This window comes from Thamnophis sirtalis, unplaced genomic scaffold (assembly GCF_051295495.1).
Source record: "Thamnophis sirtalis isolate CommonGarterSnake01/CBP01778 unplaced genomic scaffold, rThaSir2_p1.2 scaffold_3, whole genome shotgun sequence".
In the NCBI taxonomy this organism is placed as follows: domain Eukaryota; kingdom Metazoa; phylum Chordata; class Lepidosauria; order Squamata; family Natricidae; genus Thamnophis; species Thamnophis sirtalis.
In genome coordinates, this window is record NW_028261383.1 from 148,006,719 (window position 1) to 148,025,505 (window position 18,787).

At 42.4% G+C, this 18,787-nt stretch overlaps 1 protein-coding gene across 1 annotated transcript; it reads left to right on the forward strand.

Moving 5' to 3' along the window:
• The first annotated feature begins 4,794 nt into the window (after positions 1-4,794).
• Positions 4,795-14,111, forward strand: LOC148048225 (thiol S-methyltransferase TMT1A-like). The gene is made up of 2 exons (XM_087710344.1): positions 4,795-5,316; positions 13,634-14,111. The coding sequence occupies exons 1-2, from the start codon at positions 4,825-4,827 to the stop codon at positions 13,868-13,870; spliced, it is 729 nt and encodes a 242-aa protein (XP_087566470.1). The 5' UTR covers positions 4,795-4,824; the 3' UTR covers positions 13,871-14,111.
• The last annotated feature ends 4,676 nt before the right edge of the window (positions 14,112-18,787 follow it).

The following is an 18,787-nucleotide window of genomic DNA, read 5'->3' on the forward strand; positions in this document are numbered from 1 at the left end:
GGGATAAAACAGTCCAACCTATCAAAAACAGCACCACAAAAATCAGATTAGGAACACAAATTGAAATAGGGAAGAAAATGGTAAGTGAGCACCTGTCTTCCCTAGACGAGTTCAAATCAGCAGAACCGGATGGATTACACCCCAGGGTTCTGAAGGAACAGGCAGATGAGATCTCAGAACCACTGAACTTTAACTTGGACCCCAACATAGCCCCAATTAGGCTGAAACCAAGGAGAATAACTTTTGCTCTCCGACCAAAAATTGATCTGGAATTGGACAAGCTAATTGGCTAGGAAATCCTAGAGCCGGTAGATCATGCCTGCTGGGAGACCCCTATAGTGACCTCAGTCAAGCCGGATGGGTCAGTCCGCATCTGTGTGGACTATAAGCAGGGGTGGGTTTCTCGCCCCATTCCAACCGGTTCGGTTGGAACGTGGCCGGCGGTGTCTTCGCGCATGCTGGAGGATCTCGCAGGCGCTGTATGCGTCCTGCGCATGCATGGAAGCGCAGAATTCGGAAAACCGGGTAAGGAGCGGGCGCGGGGCCTTCGCCATTCCCGGAAGTTACAGGGACCGCCGCGAACCGGTTGAAACCCACCCCTGACTATAAGTGTACAATAAAGAAAGCCTTCCAACAAAGCGCTTACCCTGTACCCATTGTACAGCACGTACTACATTCATTAGGCCCCAGAAAAGTTTTCGCTTAATTGGACATTATGCAGGCATACCAGCAGTTTCCTGTAGATGGCGCTGCGGTGGAGGCCCAAACCCTTGTGATGCATTGGGGTGCCTTTAAATTCGGTGTTAGTATTGCCCCTGGACTGTTCCAAACCATCATGGAACGATTGTTGGAACGATGGCGTCCCTGGAGTCACCCCCTATTTTGTTTTAATTCTCCACCTTAAAACAGAGAAATACCAAATCAATGTGCCAAAGGTCGAACTCCTAGAGTACCTCATCGACAGCTCAGGGATTCACCCCACAAACAAAAAAATTAAAGCCATCCAGGATGCCCACACACCTCGCAACGAGACCGAGCTCCAGGCCTTTCTCAGATTCCTTAACTTCTACAGCGTCTTTCTTAAACAGAAGGCTACAGTTGTTGAACCTTTGCATCGGCTTCTCGGCAAGAAGGCAACATGGACTTGTGGCACAACCGAGGCTGCCCCTTTTGCTGTGGGGAAAAAACAACCATCAGTGGACATGTTCCTGGTCCAGTACAACCACACCCTGCCACTTGTGCTGACTTGTGATGCCTCACCTTTCGGTGTTGGGGCCGTCCTCACCCACTGCATGCCCAATGGAACTAAGGCACCCATTGCATACTACTCAAGGATTCTGTCAGTGACCGAGAAAAACTATAGCCAACTGGACCGTGAGGTTCTGGCTGTGGTAGCTTGTGTCAAACGGTTCCATGAATACCTATAATGCACAATCTAATATCTTTTTATTATCTCTTCATCTGTTGGTAGTTTATTTAATTTCCAATTTTGGGCAAATACAATTCTCGCTGCTGTAGTTACATGTATAATCAAATAAGTATCCTCTTTCTTGAATTTCTCTGGGATAATATCTAGTACAAATATCTCTGGTCTAAATTCTATTTCTTGTTGTAGCATTTTCTTTAACCATACTCTTATTTTAGTCCAATATTTCCTTGTTTCTGCACATGTCCATCACTGGTAGTATGAACCTAGTGCTTGTTGACATTTCCAACATTTTGCTGACTTATCTTTAATCATCTTAGCTAGTTTTCTCGGGGACATGTGCCATCTGTAAAACATTTTGTATAAGTTTTCTTTGTAAGCTGTTGATATGGTTAGTTTATAATTCCTTTCCCATAGTTTTTGCCACCTTTCTAGTTCAATCATATAGCCAAAATTCTTTGCCCAAGTGGTATCTTTTACCACTTCTTCTTCTAGCATAGTTCTTAATAGGTAGGTATATTGTCTTTCTTTCAGGTGTCTTATTCTCCAAATATCTTACAAGTTTAATTCTTCCACCATCGTGAAAAAAGGTTTTGAGTAGAATTTTTCTTGGCTTCTTGTTCATCTTTGTAGATTTATCGTCTATTTCATTATTTATGATTGCATTAAAGTCTCCTAGTATACATATTGATATGTAAGCTCCCCGTTGGGAGAGCGAGTGCATTCAGAGAAGCGTTGTGAGAGTGGTGTTGGAGAACACACAAACCAGCATACAGAGACACTGCAGTTTAAATAGGCTTTTACTTTCGTGGAAAATAGAGGTATCAGAGTCCACCAAACAGTGCAAGTCATACAAGGTTAAGACAGTCAGTCATCAACGTCTTTCAGTTAAGGGATAATCCAAGTAACATAGTCCATAATAATACAAACAATCTGGTACACACCAGTTTGCTAGCTCATACTGATCACTATATGGCACTTCTAACAGCCAGCTTCCAAACACTCAGATCAGATCAGCGTCTAACAGTGATTCTGGCTCCATGGCCCAAAGTAGTCAAATAAACAAAGAGAGAGAAAAAAAGTAAACCTTTGGAATGAGTTGTCTGGGTTGTCCAAATTTCTCCCCCCTCCCCTTAGGTAGAAGGGGGAGGCACATACTAACAGTATGGCAGTCTCAACAGCCCATTATAATGTAGCAAGGGAAGGCAACACAATGTTTACACAGCTGGTCTTATTTCTTTCTTATGGAGGACTTTTATCAGTTCGTTATTATCTACAATGTTTTCAAGGTCAACTCTTCTTAGGAAACTTTTACCAGGTAGTTTGCAACTAGACAGCAGTGCAGATAATTAATTCAACATATTTTATTTAAGTTTCTGCTTCAAAAACAAATCTAAGCAATTCTCAAAAGTCACCAAGTTACCAAGAAAATCATAGGCATAGAGTGAAAGTTAAAACACCAATGGCTTCCGATTTGCTTTCTAACATCCTTAAGCAGTTCTCAAGATCTATCACTTCCTTTATTCTATCTGACGGCTTCATCCATTCGCTGCTGACCCAAGGGAGTGAGAACACCTGTTGTAAGTACCACCCATTCAGCGCTGTTGTAATTTCAAATGGTAGCTGAACAAGTGGTCTTTAAACAAGGATTACCTGGACAATGATACTTTAGTCTCTTAAGAAACAATTAAACACTAAACATTCAATAAAAGAGATGGCTTCCTTGGGCTATCAAGGAGCTAAGACATTTGTGGTAACAATACCATTTGAGATGCAGCTTTAAATGATGTTGAGAAGGTTTAACAAATTACGTGGGGGATTTCCTAATTAGTAATGGTATAAAATAAATGAAAGAAGAATCAATGCAGAAATGGTACACAATAGAATGAGGTGAATAACCTTATGAGTTATCTACCCAAAGAAAAGTGGAATACACACGCATATTAGGATTGTGAAAATATTCTGATTTCTAGACAGGGTTAAGGTTAAGGTTATTTTAACTTGAACAATCCATTAAAACTTCAGTATCATTATATCAGCTAATTGCTTGGTAACTGCTTCTTTTTATTTGCTGCATTATTCATAAGCTCAGCAGGAAGCCATTATAACCCTATATAGTCAGATTTGTCTGTATGACAAAATCACCACAAGCCACCGTAGGAGCAACAATTAGCACATTGTTTCAATATTGCAAGTGTTTTCCCCAAAGTGTCAGGCCTTGGTTGATTATGGCGATCATTATTAGTCCTGAACATTAAATATGATGTGTTTTATTTTTGGCGTTTTGGTATCTTCATGTCAGTCTTGACTCCTGATCGCCTGGATTTGTCCCTGCAGTTTTCATGGCAAGGTTTTTTTGGAAGTGATTTCCCCTTGCCTCCTTCCTAGTGCTGGGACAGAGGATTTGGCTCAAGATCACCCAACTGGCTTTATAACTAAGGCAAGACTAGAACTCAGGGTTTCCCAGTTTCTAGTCTGATGCCTTACCTACTACTTTGATCTGAAAGTCCATGGAGATTCTCAGTTATCCAGGTCATGGTTGTTCCAAAGGTGCTTTTCAAGGAGGCAATTGGACTTTTCTTGTTTTTTCTTTGAAGATATTTTGCTTCTCATCCAAGAAGCTTCTTCAGCTCTGACAGATAGTGGGGAATGGAAGGATTTATACTCCTTGCAGACAGCTGGTCATTTGCATCCGAGGGTCATTGAAGCACTTGGAGGTTTATCTGTCTCCTCAGGGTCACTTGAGTATTGCTGCTGGTTCCTGTAGTCTTCAATCTTCCTCTGGAAATCCATTCCTACTCCCACACCATTCAAAAGGTGTTCATCCCAAATTGCATAGCTAAAAGATTTTTTTTAAGTAACAGAAAGTATCACTGTCGCTTTAAGAAAGAACTGGAACAGATCCGAACTGAGGACCTGATGTAATTGCTTTGCTTAAAAAAGAACATTAAAGGATCAGGGTGTTGCAGAAAATGAGATAAGACCAGATAAGAGGAAAAGGTTTATTTGCGCAAAGGTTCAGGAACAAAACCTGAACCCCGAATGGCAGTTGTTTACAGCCTTTTATACTCTTAGACAACTTATTGATCATCCCAAAGTCTTCCTCTGTCATGTAGACCTCGTACACAATCTCCCAAAACAGAAACATGACATTCATTACTCATTTACTTCCCCACAGGGAATATTGGTACAAATATCCTGTTTTAAGTAACAGAAAGTATCACTGTCGCTTTAAGAAAGAACTGGAACAGATCCAAACTGAGGACCTGATGTAGTTGCTTTGATTAAGAAAGAATATTAAAGGAACAGGGAGTACTAGGAAGTGTTTAAGAGAATATTTAAAGCAAAGCATTGAGGAAGTCAAGTAGGAAAGTTTTTTTTTCCCTAGTTGGGTGCCAATGTTGGTTCTCATTTCCCAACAATGCCTGAAAATCTTCACCCTGCCCATCTATGTGCTTGCCTATTTTGGCTTATGGGATCCTATTTGCAAAAGAACTTTCCCATTTCTTATGAACCAGTACAGCAAATTCTATAATAAAAAACTCCACAAGGAAAAGGAAAAGCTGTTCCAGAACATGCGGGACTTTGCCGATGCCTCGGGAAATCTCCACCTGCTAGAGATTGGCGTGGGCTCTGGCTCCAACTTTAAGTTTTATCCCCACAACTCTCACATCACCTGCTTGGACTACAACCCCAACTTTCAAAATTTCATCCTGGAGAGCATGGCTCAGAACACGCACCTCCAGTTTGAGAATTTTGTGGTCGCCTCCGCCGAGAACATGACTTCGGTGTCGGACAACTCTGTGGACGTGGTGGTTTGCACGCTTGTGCTTTGCTCTGTGAAGAGCACCCAGGCTGCCTTGAAGGAGATCCAGCGAGTTCTCAGACCGGTAAGGGCAAAGAGGGAAAATTAACCAGACCACTGAATAATGGGCACAAGGCAGGTTTGCATCCTTTAAAAATAATGGGCACTATGTAGGTGTGCATGCATACTAGACAGGTGTCCCTGGGAGCAAGGGCTTTAGCTCCCACAAAAATAGCATCTTTCTGCTGCTCTTTATGCTGCTGATTTTGAGGCTTAACTTAAACTGGATCCCTTCTTAAGGCAACCACACCTTTCCTGTCTACCTTGCAATCATTTTCAGACTGTACAATAGCTTTAATGTTAGTGAATGGCAGCAAGCGTCATGCATGAGATAGGAGCCTGGTTGGTATGTCAATGTCCAGAAAACATTAGGTTGAAGCTAAATTGAGAAGTTAAAACAACAAACAAGTTATTCAATTTCCTCTTTAAAAGCTCCAGATAATGAAGCACCCACAGCTCATGGAGACAATCCAGATCAAGAGGTCTCACAATCAGGAAATCTTCCTTGGTTCTAGTTTAGTTCTCTCCCTGAGTAGTTTCCAGTTATTGGTCGGTGATCTACTCAGATACAGTTTCAAATGCAAAATGAAATGTGCATTACCTGGAATCTGCTCTCAAGCGGTTAATCTTAACTACATTTCTTCAGTCTTTGGCAGAAAGAAAGAAATCACACTCAGACTTTACTAAGGTGTAGAAAAGAAAATCTCTAAAGCCATCACACACAAACACAATGCAGATGTTTCTTAATTTAAGAAAGGAAGAAAAGAAAATAATTCCTTCAGAAAAGATTTCAACTGCTACATAACCAGGGAGTTAGCAAAAGAAATTACAGACAGACAGACAGATTTTTTTTCAAAAAGAACTTTTATTGTAATAACAGATTTTTTTATATTCACTTTTCATCCCTTCTTTGTCTCACACATTCCGGTTAGAAAAAAGTTGGGGACAGTGAATGCATTTTTTTCCAGGAGACTAGTAATGTTAAAAAAGTTTTTTTTCCTCCAATTTTTTGGAACTTAGAGAAATAAGTAACTTTCTTTGCGTTTTCTATAGATCAACTCTCAACATAAGTCTTCTCACACAAGAAAAATTTAAAAAACCAAAAGTTCTCACCTTTCAACCTGGTCAGGCATAAGTCTTAGAAATGACTCGCACAAACACTCATACATACAATTAAACATTATTTCCAGACCTGTGGAGGGTTTCCCCCCCCCACTTTAAATTTCCACTTTTTTTCCTGAAGCAATTTTGTTTGTTCTCCATGCAGTGAGGAAAATTCAGGAAGAGGTTCCGATAAATCTTCCCTAAAGTTTTCTTCTTTGGAATAGCAATAATTAAAACTGCAACTATTCAGATGCTGTCTCCTCACAACTCTCTCAAATCTGCTGGGATGCTTGGATCCCACACAGGAACTTGAAAGGGAAACAAAACATCCCTAGCATTCTCTGGTATCTCTAATCTACTGTTGCCCACAACCATCCATTTTTCCTCCTCAGTCAGAAAACATTAAAAATAGTTTGTAACTCATTCTATGTAGGATTATGAGTAGAAATAATGCTTTTAAACATTTAGCTTACATCCCCTTTTATAATTAACATAACAAAGAAACCGGAAAGAGGAAAGGTAATTGGACAGGATAATAGCATACATGTTTATTAAAATAAGGTCTGAAATTGTAAGGAGAAAGGTTGTTTAGGGCTCACAAAAGACAGCCAGACCCCAATTTGTACTAACAAACTTTTCTTATCTTGAACTAGTCTCCAGCTTGTTTATCAGTTTACGAATGTTCAAAGCTAATAAATCTTGAACATTACTTTAAAAGAAAGAATACAAATCAGATTAAAATACAAACTAACTATGTTAGTTAACAAATAATAAAACCCATGTTATTTGCCCCTCACCATAGAGCAGGATAGAAAAGATGTAACATCTGACAAGCCTGATTTCCAATCTTAGGCTTATGTCATGTAGAAGACCTTTTTCATTTTGAAGATTGCTATTCGAACTTTCTCTATTCTTGTCTTTACTTCAGTAGTCATGTCCCAGCTAAATTAGGACAGAGGTATGTGATCCTTTCAACTTTTTCAAGTGGTATTTCTTCCGACTTTATCTGTGGTAAATTAATGGGTTGTTTGCTGATGACCATGATCTTGGTTTTTCAGGTGTTAAGCTTCAAACCGTATTTTTCAGATATTTCTATGTTTTTGATAAGGAGATGAAGGTCTTTGTGCTTACTGGAAACCAGAATTGTATCATAAGCGTATCTTAAAATGTTGAACCAAGCACCGTTTATGTTTAAGTCATCTTTCCTATTTTATATATTCGATTGAAGAGCTGCAGTAAAAACTTCTTCCCATTGTCTTCCAGCAATTTTAAAATTTCTGCTGGGATATCATCAGGTCCTGTGGCTTTTCTTGCTTTTGCTATTTTTATTGCATGCTCAACCTCCTCCCTAGTGATGCTTGGTCCCGTTGTTATTCTTTCCATGTCAATATCATCCCTAGTGTCCTCAATGTTTTCTTCAATGTATTCCTTCCATCTTTTTAGTTTTTATCCTCATCCAAGATAATTTTCCCATCGTCAACTAAGTTGTTGGTTTTCTTTTTGTAGAGCTTCCTGCTTCTTTCACTTTTTTGTGTAAGTTAAAATTATCATACTTCTGTTCCATCTCTTCTACTTCTTTGCATCGCTTTCCAAACCACTTTTCTTTCGCCAGTCTAATTTTTCTTCTAATTGTTTTCTGCAAATTATTGTATTTTTCTTTTTTTATATATTTAGAAGAGCTTCTTCCATCCATGACATGAAGAATTTCATCCGTCATCCATCACTGTTGTTTCTTGTAGTACCCCTCTCTCTGTTTTGAGTTTGTTACCTCTATTATTGCATTTTTAAATGTATTCCAGTTCACTTCTACATCTTCATTATTTAGATTGTTGGTTTCTCTTAAATGATTTTCTAGTTCTTCTTTTATCTTCTCTCCATGTTTAATGATGAAGTCACTGTCAAATCTTGGTTTAGGAAGATTCACTTTTTCATCCTTTTTTAGTTTGAGCTGGATTTCGGCAAGTAGTAGATTACATCTGCACCTGGGTATGTCTTTATTGATTTTACTGAGTTTCTGAATCTTTTGTTTATTATAAAATAGTCAATTTGGTTCCTTACTATATTATTTTGTGTATCTGCTGGTGATGTCCAAGTGTAGAGGCATTTTTTTTGTAACTTGAAAAAAATATTCATCACACATTACCTATGTTCCTTGCAGAACTCTACAAATCTGTCATCTCTACCATTTCTGATTCCTAAGCCAAAGTTTCCAACTACAGGAGTATCACTTCCTTCTCCCACTTTTGCACTGAAGTCTCCCATGAGTATTGTGGTGTTACTTTTTAGGGTTTTCAGTATACCTTCATAGAACTTCTCTAAATCCTCTTCATCAGCCGTGAGAGCATAAATGTGAATAACATTCAGGGATGTGCAGTCAGGGGAGGCAGGGGAGGCGGAGCCTCACCACTGTCATCATGAAAAGAAAAAAAATGTAAAAGGAAAAAGGCAATAACTGAGGTCAGGCTGAGCTAGTTGCTGCCAGAGTCACCGTGGATGACTCTTTAACTGTTTAAAAAAGCCTCTAAAAAAGCACCCACTACAGGAAGAGGCAGGAGAACAACATGCATCATCTAGTCTGATTTTAGGCCTTTATAATCACTTGAGCAGAGTTAAGCAAGGGTTAAAAGCCTAAAAATTCCTGATGTAGGTGAGGCACGTCGTTCTCCTTCCTCCTTCTGTAGAGGGCGCTTTTTTAGAGGCTTTTTTAAACAGTTAAGCAGAGTCATCCATGGTGAGTCTGGCAGCAACTAGCTCAGCCTGACCTCAGCTCTTGCCTTTTCCCTTTTACATTTTTTCTCTTTTCATGATGACAGGCAAGAGCAGAGTTGAAATCCTTTCTGTAACAGCTGAAAAAGGTACGTGTAGGTCAGAGGGAGGGGGAAGGTCCCTCCTCAAGTGTAGTTTGATTGCAGGGAGAGCCATGTTGCATTTTCAAACACACACACACACACACATCATATGTTTTAAACAAGAAAATTAACATTAATATTTAACAAGCTTATATAATACTAGTAGTAATGGACATCTTTATATGAAATTTTAATGTTTCATTGTTTAGTTATTCAATATTTCAATATTGTGGCACGACATAACCGCGGTAGACTAAAGCGCGCCAACAACACCACGGCACTAAAACAGCGATGTCAAAAGCGCGCCCACAACAGCGCGCCCACAACAGCGTGCTGACAGAAGCGCAATTTAACTTAAGGTAAGGTTTAGGGTTAGGTTTTGGGTTAGGTTTAGGGTTAGGTTTAGGGTAGGTTTAGGGTAGGTTTAGCGTTAGGTTTAGGGTTAGGTTTAGGGTTATTTTTAGGGTTATGTTACAGCGCGCTTCTGTCAGCGCGCTGTTGTCGGCGCGCTGTTGTCGCGCGGTTTTGATGGTGCGGTTTTGTCACCGCCCTTTAGTCACACGCACTTTAGACTACCGCAGTTTTGTGGTGGAACCTTTCAATATATTATTTTTATATTATTTTTATACCGATCGCCCTATCTTAATTATTATACCTTTTGATATAAATAAAATGTTATCAATCACATTTGTTACATGTAACTAATTTATATAACTAATATTAATACCAACATTTATTTATTACATTAAGATCTTCCATTATTGCTTATTCAACATTTTATTTGGTTATTCAGTATTTCAATATATTGTTTTTATATCAATCACCATATTCAATATAATACAGTGACGTGCAGTGACTAGAGGCAGGGGAGGCGGGGCCTCACCAATCTCCTGAAGGAAAGGAAACTATTTTTAAAATAATTAAAAAGGCCAAGGTAGTTGCTCCCAGACTCTAAGTCACAGTGACTCTGAGTCTCCTTAGTGCAGTTAGTAGGAGGAGATAGAGAACTATGGGCCTCCTTTGCATAAGGAATTTTTTGCCTTTTAAGTGTCAACCAAGGGTTAAAACGCAAAAAATTACATATGCAAATGAGGCACATGATTCTCCCGCCTCCTCCTGCAGAGGGCACTTTGTTTAGAGCCTATTTTAAAACGCTCAAGCAGAGTCATCCACGTGGTGACTCTAGCAGCAACTAGCCTAGCCTGCCTGGCCCTGGCTAGACCAAATCTAGCATTTTCGACGTAGCTGGAAGGTATGTGGGAGTGAGGGGGCAGGAGGAAGGAATTCAATTTATTTGTAATGTAAGTAATTGTAATTTGTTTTTATTATGTGTATGTGCGTGTGTGTGTGATTTTTTTTTTACCCGCCTCGGCTGGCACATCTATTTTTATTTTTCATTTTTCATTTATTATTTTTCATTTTTCATTTATTATATTTCATTTTTTATTTTTCATTTTTCATTTTATTTTTTTATTTTTTAAATCCATAGAGCAAAACATGTCCTGGTTTGTGGCTGGGCGGCATGCATTTTAAAGTGCAAGCGTGCAGCCCAGCCACAAACCAGGACATGTTTCACTGAATGGCAGCCAAGGGGCAAGCTAAAGTGCCGGCATGACTTTGAAGTGCCAGTTTGCCTTCTGCGCGGGCCCGCGCAGAAGGCAAGCAGGCATTTAAAGCCATGCTGGAAGTTTAGAACTCGGCTGCCATTCAGTGAAACATGTTTCGTTGAATGGTGGCCGAGGGGCAAGCTAAAGTGCCGGCATGCACTTTAAAGTGCCAGAGCGCCTATCCACCATAGAGCAGGCTTGTTCTCTGCTTTAAGGGGCTTTGCGTGGGAAGGGGGCTCTCCTTGGCGTCCCCCCTCTCCTCAGGTGCAGCTGGGGTGAGGGGGGTGGATGGCGCGTGCGCGCACACTATTCCGGTGGGTGGGGGGAGGTGAAATGTTACAAGGAAAATCCTGGCCCGTGAGGGTGGGCGGAGGCAGGGGACTCTGCCAACACCAGCTGCTGCTGCCCCTCCTCGGTGCATCTAGTGTGCGAGGCTGCTGGGGGAGATTATTCATTTCTTGCATTCAGATGCTTGCTTAAAGCCCCCGCCGCCCCCCTCACCCAGCTATAGCGAGCGAGCGTGCGCTCAGAGAGGCAGGCTCCGAGCTGAGCCCTCCGATCCTTATGCTGTGGGGAGATGAACCCTTCAGCTTGTCCTACCTCCCCTCCCCAAGCGGGTGCCCTCCTCCTCCTTCTCCTCTCCTTCAAAGGCAAGAGGCGGGCAGGTTTTTTTTTTCCAGAGCGGCTTGGACCCTGCCTAGATTGGAGGAGTGGGGGGAGTAGAAAATAGAGGTCCTGCCCGCTTGCCTCACCGGCCGTGAATTTCACTGCACATCACTGATATAATATAACTCAGACATTATTAAACATATTTGTTACATTTAGCATACATTTGCATATTCATATTGAATTTTCACTTTTTTTTAAATCAGTAATTCTATGTATTGTTTTTATGACAATCCCCTTATTGGATAGGGATAGGCCACAGTCAGTAATGATGGGATCTCACCATTCTTCTACTCTGATATTAAGCACAGGAGCCCCCCAAGGTTGTGTGCTAAGCCCCTTCCTTTATTCTTTGTACACACATGACTCTACCAAATTGTATAACACCAATGCAATAATTAAATTTGCGGATGACAAGAAAGTGGTGGGGCTCATTAATAAGAACCATGAGTCTGCTTATAGGAAAGAAGTATAAGGGCTGACATTGTGGTCACTGTTCCCTCTAATTTGCGCGGCTGCGCGGCTGCACACGTGGCAAGAAACCCCCATGCAGTTTCTAACTGCTGCGCAGAGATTTCTATCAAAGCAAATGTGGGGAAGTCCTTTGCAGGCGGCTAGAACTGGCCGCCCGCAAAGGACTTCCCCAGACTGGGAGAGATATTTTAAAAAACGGCAGTCCTTCTAGCTCGCTTTGTTGCTTGGTTTGCTGCAGCCCTGGGGAGCCATGGAGAGGGCGAGTCAGAGGCAGCCCAGCACCTGGCGTCCCCCCCCCCGCCTCAGCGGCACCAAGATAGCTCTCCTGGACTCCCGACCTGCCGGTATCTCCCCCCCCCCCGCTTTCCGCCTTCCGGAAGCCCATCGCTTTGGGCGCTTCAGGCTCTTTTCTTTCCTCCCATCCCTTGCCCTGCTTTCTGCCCGAATGGAATATCTGCTGCTGCCTCCTCCTCCCCCAACAGCACTGCCGGATTTGCCGCCCAACGCTGCGGCTGAGGTGAAGCCGCCAAAGCTCCCACCAGCACCCCTGCTTAGGTGAGGTGTTCCGAGTGGAGGGGGAGGCACCACCGCCGCTGCCATGGGTGGGGGCGCCTGCAGGAGCTTTGGCGGCTTCACCTCGGCTGCAGCGCTGGGCAGCAAATGTGGTGGTCCTCTTGGAGGAGGAGGGGGAGGCGGCAGGAGTTATTCTGGTGGGGGGGAGGCTCGTCAGGATCTTCAGCGGCAGCCCTGCCCCCTGTGAAAAAACCCGAAGATGGAGCAGATCCACGCAGATGACGTCGCTGCAACATGACTGGAGGAGGAATTCTGGGAGTTGAAGTCCACAGTCTTAAGCTGTCAGGTTTGAAGATCCCTGTGTTTTTTTTCCCTAAAGGGTAACTTATGGGTGCAAGGATCTTGTAACTTGACAGCTTTAAGTCTTGCATGCTTCACTGCCAGAGTTTCTGAGCCAACATGACTGGAGGAGGAATTCTGGGAGTTGAAGTCCACAAGTCTTAAAGCTGTCAGGTTTGAAGACCCCAGAGGTTTTTTTTCTAAAGGGTTAGGTACAAGGGTGTTGTAACAATAGCTTTAAGATTTGTGTGCTTCAAAAGCTAGACTTTCTGAGCCAACATTTTGGTTGCTAAGCAGGACAGTTGTTAAGTGATATTGATATTATATAACACTTTTAATTAAGCAGGTACCTTGAATAAACATAACTTTGAGTTTCAAATAATACTGATTTCGTTGTTGTCTTAGGTGACATCTGTTAAAAAAATTCAGGTGCTCAGGCATGAAAATGTACCGCTCAAACACTATACTTTTCCGCTCACACTGAAAAAAAATTAGAGGGAACATTGATTGTGGTGTAAAGAAAATACACTTAACACCAAAAAAAACTAAAGAACTATTTAGGTATTTGATTCCCTCAAACCCACCATTAGAGCACAAAATCCATACTGGGTAGGGGGTGGTCAATTCACCACCCAGGGATGTGGTTTGTTGATGTGCTTAGGCTACCCCTAAGAGCTTATGTACCCAGGAAGTTATATAACAACAGTCTTGATTACAGTGTGAATTTTTATGTAATTTCAAAGCATTCTGTTTTATATTATTCTTTTTTGTATTATTTTACTTTTTCCAGGGTGGTGCATTCTATTTCATGGAACATGTAGCAGCTGGCAGATCAACCTGGACCTACTTCTGGCAACAAGTCTGTGACCCTACTTGGAGATATATGGGAGATGGGTGCACCTTGTTAAGAGAGACCTGGAAAGAGTTGGAGAATGCGGGGTTTTCTAAACTGAACTTGCAACACACCATATGCCCGATTTTCCCCTGTGTAATTCGTCCTCATATTAATGGATACGCTGTGAAGTAATTTAAGGGAAAGCATATTTCTCTGAAAATCAGATTTCTAACTTTAAAGAATTAATCATAAAAATGCATACACTGCAATAAGAAAAGTGTTTTCTCTATTCTTTACAATTCAGAATGGAGGAAGGCTCCAAAAAGTTCAGGCCACACTAAACCTAAATCAGGGGTATCAAAAACAAGGACTGGGGGTCAGACCCGGTCCCCAGAGTGCTTAGATATGACCCGCTGGGCCCCTCTAGAAACAGAGAAGGACTGGCCTATGGTCCCTGTGCCTGGGCCATTTTTGCCTTCCCCATCCCCCAGCAGCACTCTGCAGGCTTCAGCAGGGCTGGGAGAAGGCAAAAACACCTCCGTTTTTTTGTGAAAAACAGTCTGTTTTCCACCCATTTTACACAGAAATGGGGGTGTTTTTGCCTTCCCCCAGCCTTGCTGAAGCCTACAAAGTGCTCCTGGGGTCCAGGGAGGACAAAAGCTTTTCTTACTCACGTCTTCAAAAACCTGGTACATCTTATACACTGGTGTGTCTTATAGTCCTAAAAATACAGTATATGCCCTACTATAGATGTTTCTTCAGTGCCCAATTACTGGGTCTACCCTGAATCCACCCAGGACACTGCTCCCCTCCTTCACAAGCCCATTTCCATTGTTTCAGCACACTAATATACTTGTGATAAATAGAATATTGTTTCTCATTATCTGAGCATGGTATTATGGAACAAATATCTACCTGAAAGGTTACATTAAGTGAAGAAAACATCCTTGCTTGTAATATATGATTTTTCACACTTATCACTGTATTATATTCTCATCCTATTATTCCTACCCATGAAAAAAATATTCCCAAATATTTAACCATTGAATTAAATTGATCCATTTTATATCTTCAGGGATCATGCGATCACTATCTCCTAGGACCGTGATGGCGAACCTATGGCACGCTTACCACAAGTGTTACGCGGAAGCATTTGTCTGGGCATGCGAGGCTAAACAGTTTTAGCCCTCCAGAGCCTTCAGGGAAGCCTCCTGAAGGCCCCCGAAGGCTCCGGAGGTCTAAAACAGGCCCTCTGAGCACACCGGAAGTCCATCCCCGAAGTTCCGGTTTGCCCAAAGGACCAGTTTTTCGCCCTCCGAAGTCTTCAGGAAAGCTCCCATAAAGTGTTGGGGAGGGTGAAAAAAGAACTCCAAAAATGGGAAGGAGCACTGGTTGGGCACACATGTCTGCTGGGGTCATGCACATAGCATTATGAGTTTGGCACACCCGCGTACCACTCCCCTGTGCTCCCCCGTCTTTTGGCACGGGAGCCACAAAAGGTTCGCCATTACTGTCCTAGGACTACTGTATTCAGTTATTATCACAGAACCAACACATCTTGTAGGGTGAGAAGTTCTACAGCTTGTTTTGGGATCTTCAGATGGAGTAACGTGGGCCACCACTCAGGCCCAAAAGACCAAAAATTGCTACTCCCGCAATGAGAAAAATCACAAACAAAACCCATTCATACCATAATGACCACATCAGTTTTGGGTAAATTTTATTTTCAGTCAGTCTTCTCCAGGAATCACATTCTATTCTTGAAGTTCTTCCACTGGTCCTTTTACACATGTGTAGTGCCCCCCTTTGTCTTTAGTTTGAACTGCTGTTTCAGTGGTCAGCAGGACTTGATAGAACCTGTCCCAGGCTTGGCTAAGTTTTGCCCCACCTCAGCTTTTTATCATGATCCAAACACCAGGATGGAACTTATGGACAGCAAATTAGAGTGAAAGCATTTGAGCTAGAAGTCCTTTGTTCCTGAGGTAAGGTGAAGAAGAAGACAGACCAAGTATACAGTTCTTTACAAACATATCCTTAGCTTCCACATTGTGGAATCACCTCCACTCTGCCCAAGTGTGGTAGTATCCCGTTTTGGGCAGGTTCCAATTGTGAGCAAGGCCAATGGTAAACATTTGGTTCATAGCATAGAAAAAATTTCATTCTATGGTACATTGTATTCCATGATATGTAATACTAAATTGCCACTGCCTCCATGATCAATTGAAACCCTTTTGAAGTAAAACAAGTCACTTGGTTGCTGTATATAACAGCTATTATTCCATACTTAGGTATTATCTGTTCCAATATACTTCTGGTGACTACTAATGCAGTGGCCCTCATGGCTGGATAAGCTTCAACTCATCCAGTCAAGTGAGCCGCTCTCACCAATAAATATTTAAGTCTCCTCACCTGAAGTAGTTCACTAAAATCAACTTGAATGCATTGAAATGGCCTCACACTAAATGTCACTCTCCCTTTTCTTTCTGTTGTAGAACTTGTTTATTAACTCTTTTACATACTATACATTTGTCACATATTTGTTTAGGTGTTGTATACAATCCACAGCATCCATAAGCTTCTAAAAACAAAACAAATCATACCTTGGTCCCCCAATGACCACCCCAATATAGTCTTCCTAAAATCAACATTTCCCCTCCATCAGGTGCTACCCATTTACCTCCTCCACTTTCTACTGCTCCCACTTTCTCTAACTCCTTCTTCTCAGAACATTAAACAGTTCATTCTGCCACTGCCATCCCTGCTTCCAAGTCAGAAAAATTATTGCCTCGAGCTTCAAAAGAATATTCAACTTGAGTTAAGACATAATTTTCTAGCTTCTTCCAAGATTCCTTCGCTTCCCTTCTACCACATTCTCTTCCCATCTATAAACAAATTAACCACTTCTCAGCACCAACATCCTTTGGTGAGATCTGGCTGTTGAGAAACAGAAAAGGTCAGCAAATTAATTGCAAGACACTATAGGCAGGGATTTATTGGCTTTCTACGGTATGACAAGATTTGGTGGTATCACATAACATATTTCTTTAGCACAACAAAAGTCAAATGGATGAGAGAAGATCTAGAACGGGAATTCTAAAGGTGATATGGTATCTAATGTTATGCATAAAGTTAAGGCACAACTTTCTATTACTGTATTTTTTGGAGTATAAGACGCACCTTTTCCCCCCAAAAGGGGGTGAAAATTTGGGTGCGTCTTATGCACTGAATGTACACCCCCCCACCGGCCCCAACCCTTTGTCCTCTGTCTCCCAGCAATTTTCCTCTTTGCAGAAAACGGGGGCTTGTGGAGGGTTCAATAAGCTATAGCAATCCCTGCAGCCTGTAACAGCTGATGATCAGGAGAAACTGAAAGTGAAACTGGCTGTTTGCTCCACGTGGCATATTGCTGGGAAGCAGATATTTTTCCCTTGTTTTCTTCTCCAAAATCTAGGTGTGTCTTATATTTTGGAGTGTCTTATATTCCAAAAAATACAGTACTTTTTATTTCCACAGAGCGTGAAGTGAATGAGTCTTCCTTGCCCATCTAATAGTTATATTTAGCAGATTCAGATTTGAAACCGACATCATTTAGTACTTTTTTGTTGGTCTCAGAAACCCATCACAGCAGGTTGTATCCAAAATGTCTGTCTGCCATGCACAGAGTTTATTTGGCTTTTATACAGTTTTAACAAGCATAGCAAAAGCAGGGATAGCAACAGCATCTTATTGGTACATTCTCCTTGTCAATTTCTAAGACCATCACAGCCAGGGTAGAATTTCACATAACACAACAGTTCCTGGTACTGATTGACTCTACTAATTAGGTGAGGTCATAGATGTTGAGGTAACCGGTCACTGAGATCACGAGTAGTTTGCTGTGCATGTCTGTACATAACCTTTGTATGACCTCTACACCAGTGGTGGGTTGCTGCTGGTCCTCCCTGGTTGTCGCGAACCGGTTGGTCACCGGATGCGGAAGTAAGTTCTGGAACGCCTGCCCCAGCCCTGTATACCCGGACGGTATTTTGTCCCTTCTGTCTCCCTGTGTATGCTCAGAAAAGCAACTCCGAAAGGTCCTTTGCTAGCAGGCAGGTTCTAGGATGCCTGCCGCCACCAAAGAACCTTCCCGGAGTTGCTTTTCTGAACACAGGGAAATGGACTGTATTTTGTCCCTTCTGTCTCCCTGTGCCACCCGCTCGTCTGCATTCAAACTAGCCTGCCCCCTTTTGTCTCCTGGCATGGGCTCTCTGGAAGGAGAGGTTCTTTCCAAAGACCAGCTTCTTTTTGGCGCGGCGATGGCCAGCGAAGCTCTTAACAAAGGCAAGAATCCTGCCGCTGTGCCAGATTCAGCAAACCATGAGGCTGTCAGAGAGAAGAGGGCAGCACATGCCCGTGGGCTTGTGCAACAGCTGAATTCTCGCCTCCTATTCTTCAGTTGCTGCCCAAGCCCACATTGCGTGTGCTGAACTCTTCTCTCTTGACAGCAGCCTGTTTAAAAAGAACGAGGTTCTGATGGTCCGAAGCCCATCCAGCAGTAGTAGTAGTTTCCCCCTTTCTCTGCCCAGCTTACCGCCCCCTTCTTTGCTTAGGCTTCCCGCTGGGTTTGGGGACTTATGCCCCTCCTGATGTACTTTGCAACCGCTGGAGCCCACCCGAACCTCTTCATGGTGCTGGCTGGGCAACCTGGTTCTGGGGATTCCCCCCCCCTCCAAAAAAAGACTGGCTGCCCGTCTCTCCAGATCTTGTGGCTTTTTAGGATTTTCTTTTTAAAAAACGCCTTTCCGGGTGATCTTGAAAATCTGCGCGGTTGCTTTGGAAGGGGACAGATGGGCAGCATTTCCCCCTGCCCCCCTCCCTGGGTGCCTGCAGCCTCGGAGCCTGCAGCCTTAAAGCAAGCCTTTGCACAATAAAGAAAATATTTTCATGAGCGAGAAAAGTCCTTAATTGCCTTTACTGTACAAGTTGCTGCAGGTTCCGAGGCTGCAGGCAACCAGTGATGGGGTGGGGTGAGGGGGAATGCTGCCTATCTGCCCCCTCCCAAAGCAACCTTGCAGGTTTTCCAAATCATCTGCAGAGGTGTTTTTAAAAAGAAAACGGTCTTCTTGGGAG

Excerpts from the sequence above, each read along its gene's own strand:
- LOC148048225 (XM_087710344.1), top strand. The coding sequence starts at position 4,825 with ATGTTGGTTCTCATTTCCCAACAATGCCTGAAAATCTTCACCCTGCCC. Across the intron at positions 5,317-13,633 it reads TCCAGCGAGTTCTCAGACCG|GGTGGTGCATTCTATTTCAT; the intron begins GTAAGGGCAAAG and ends TACTTTTTCCAG.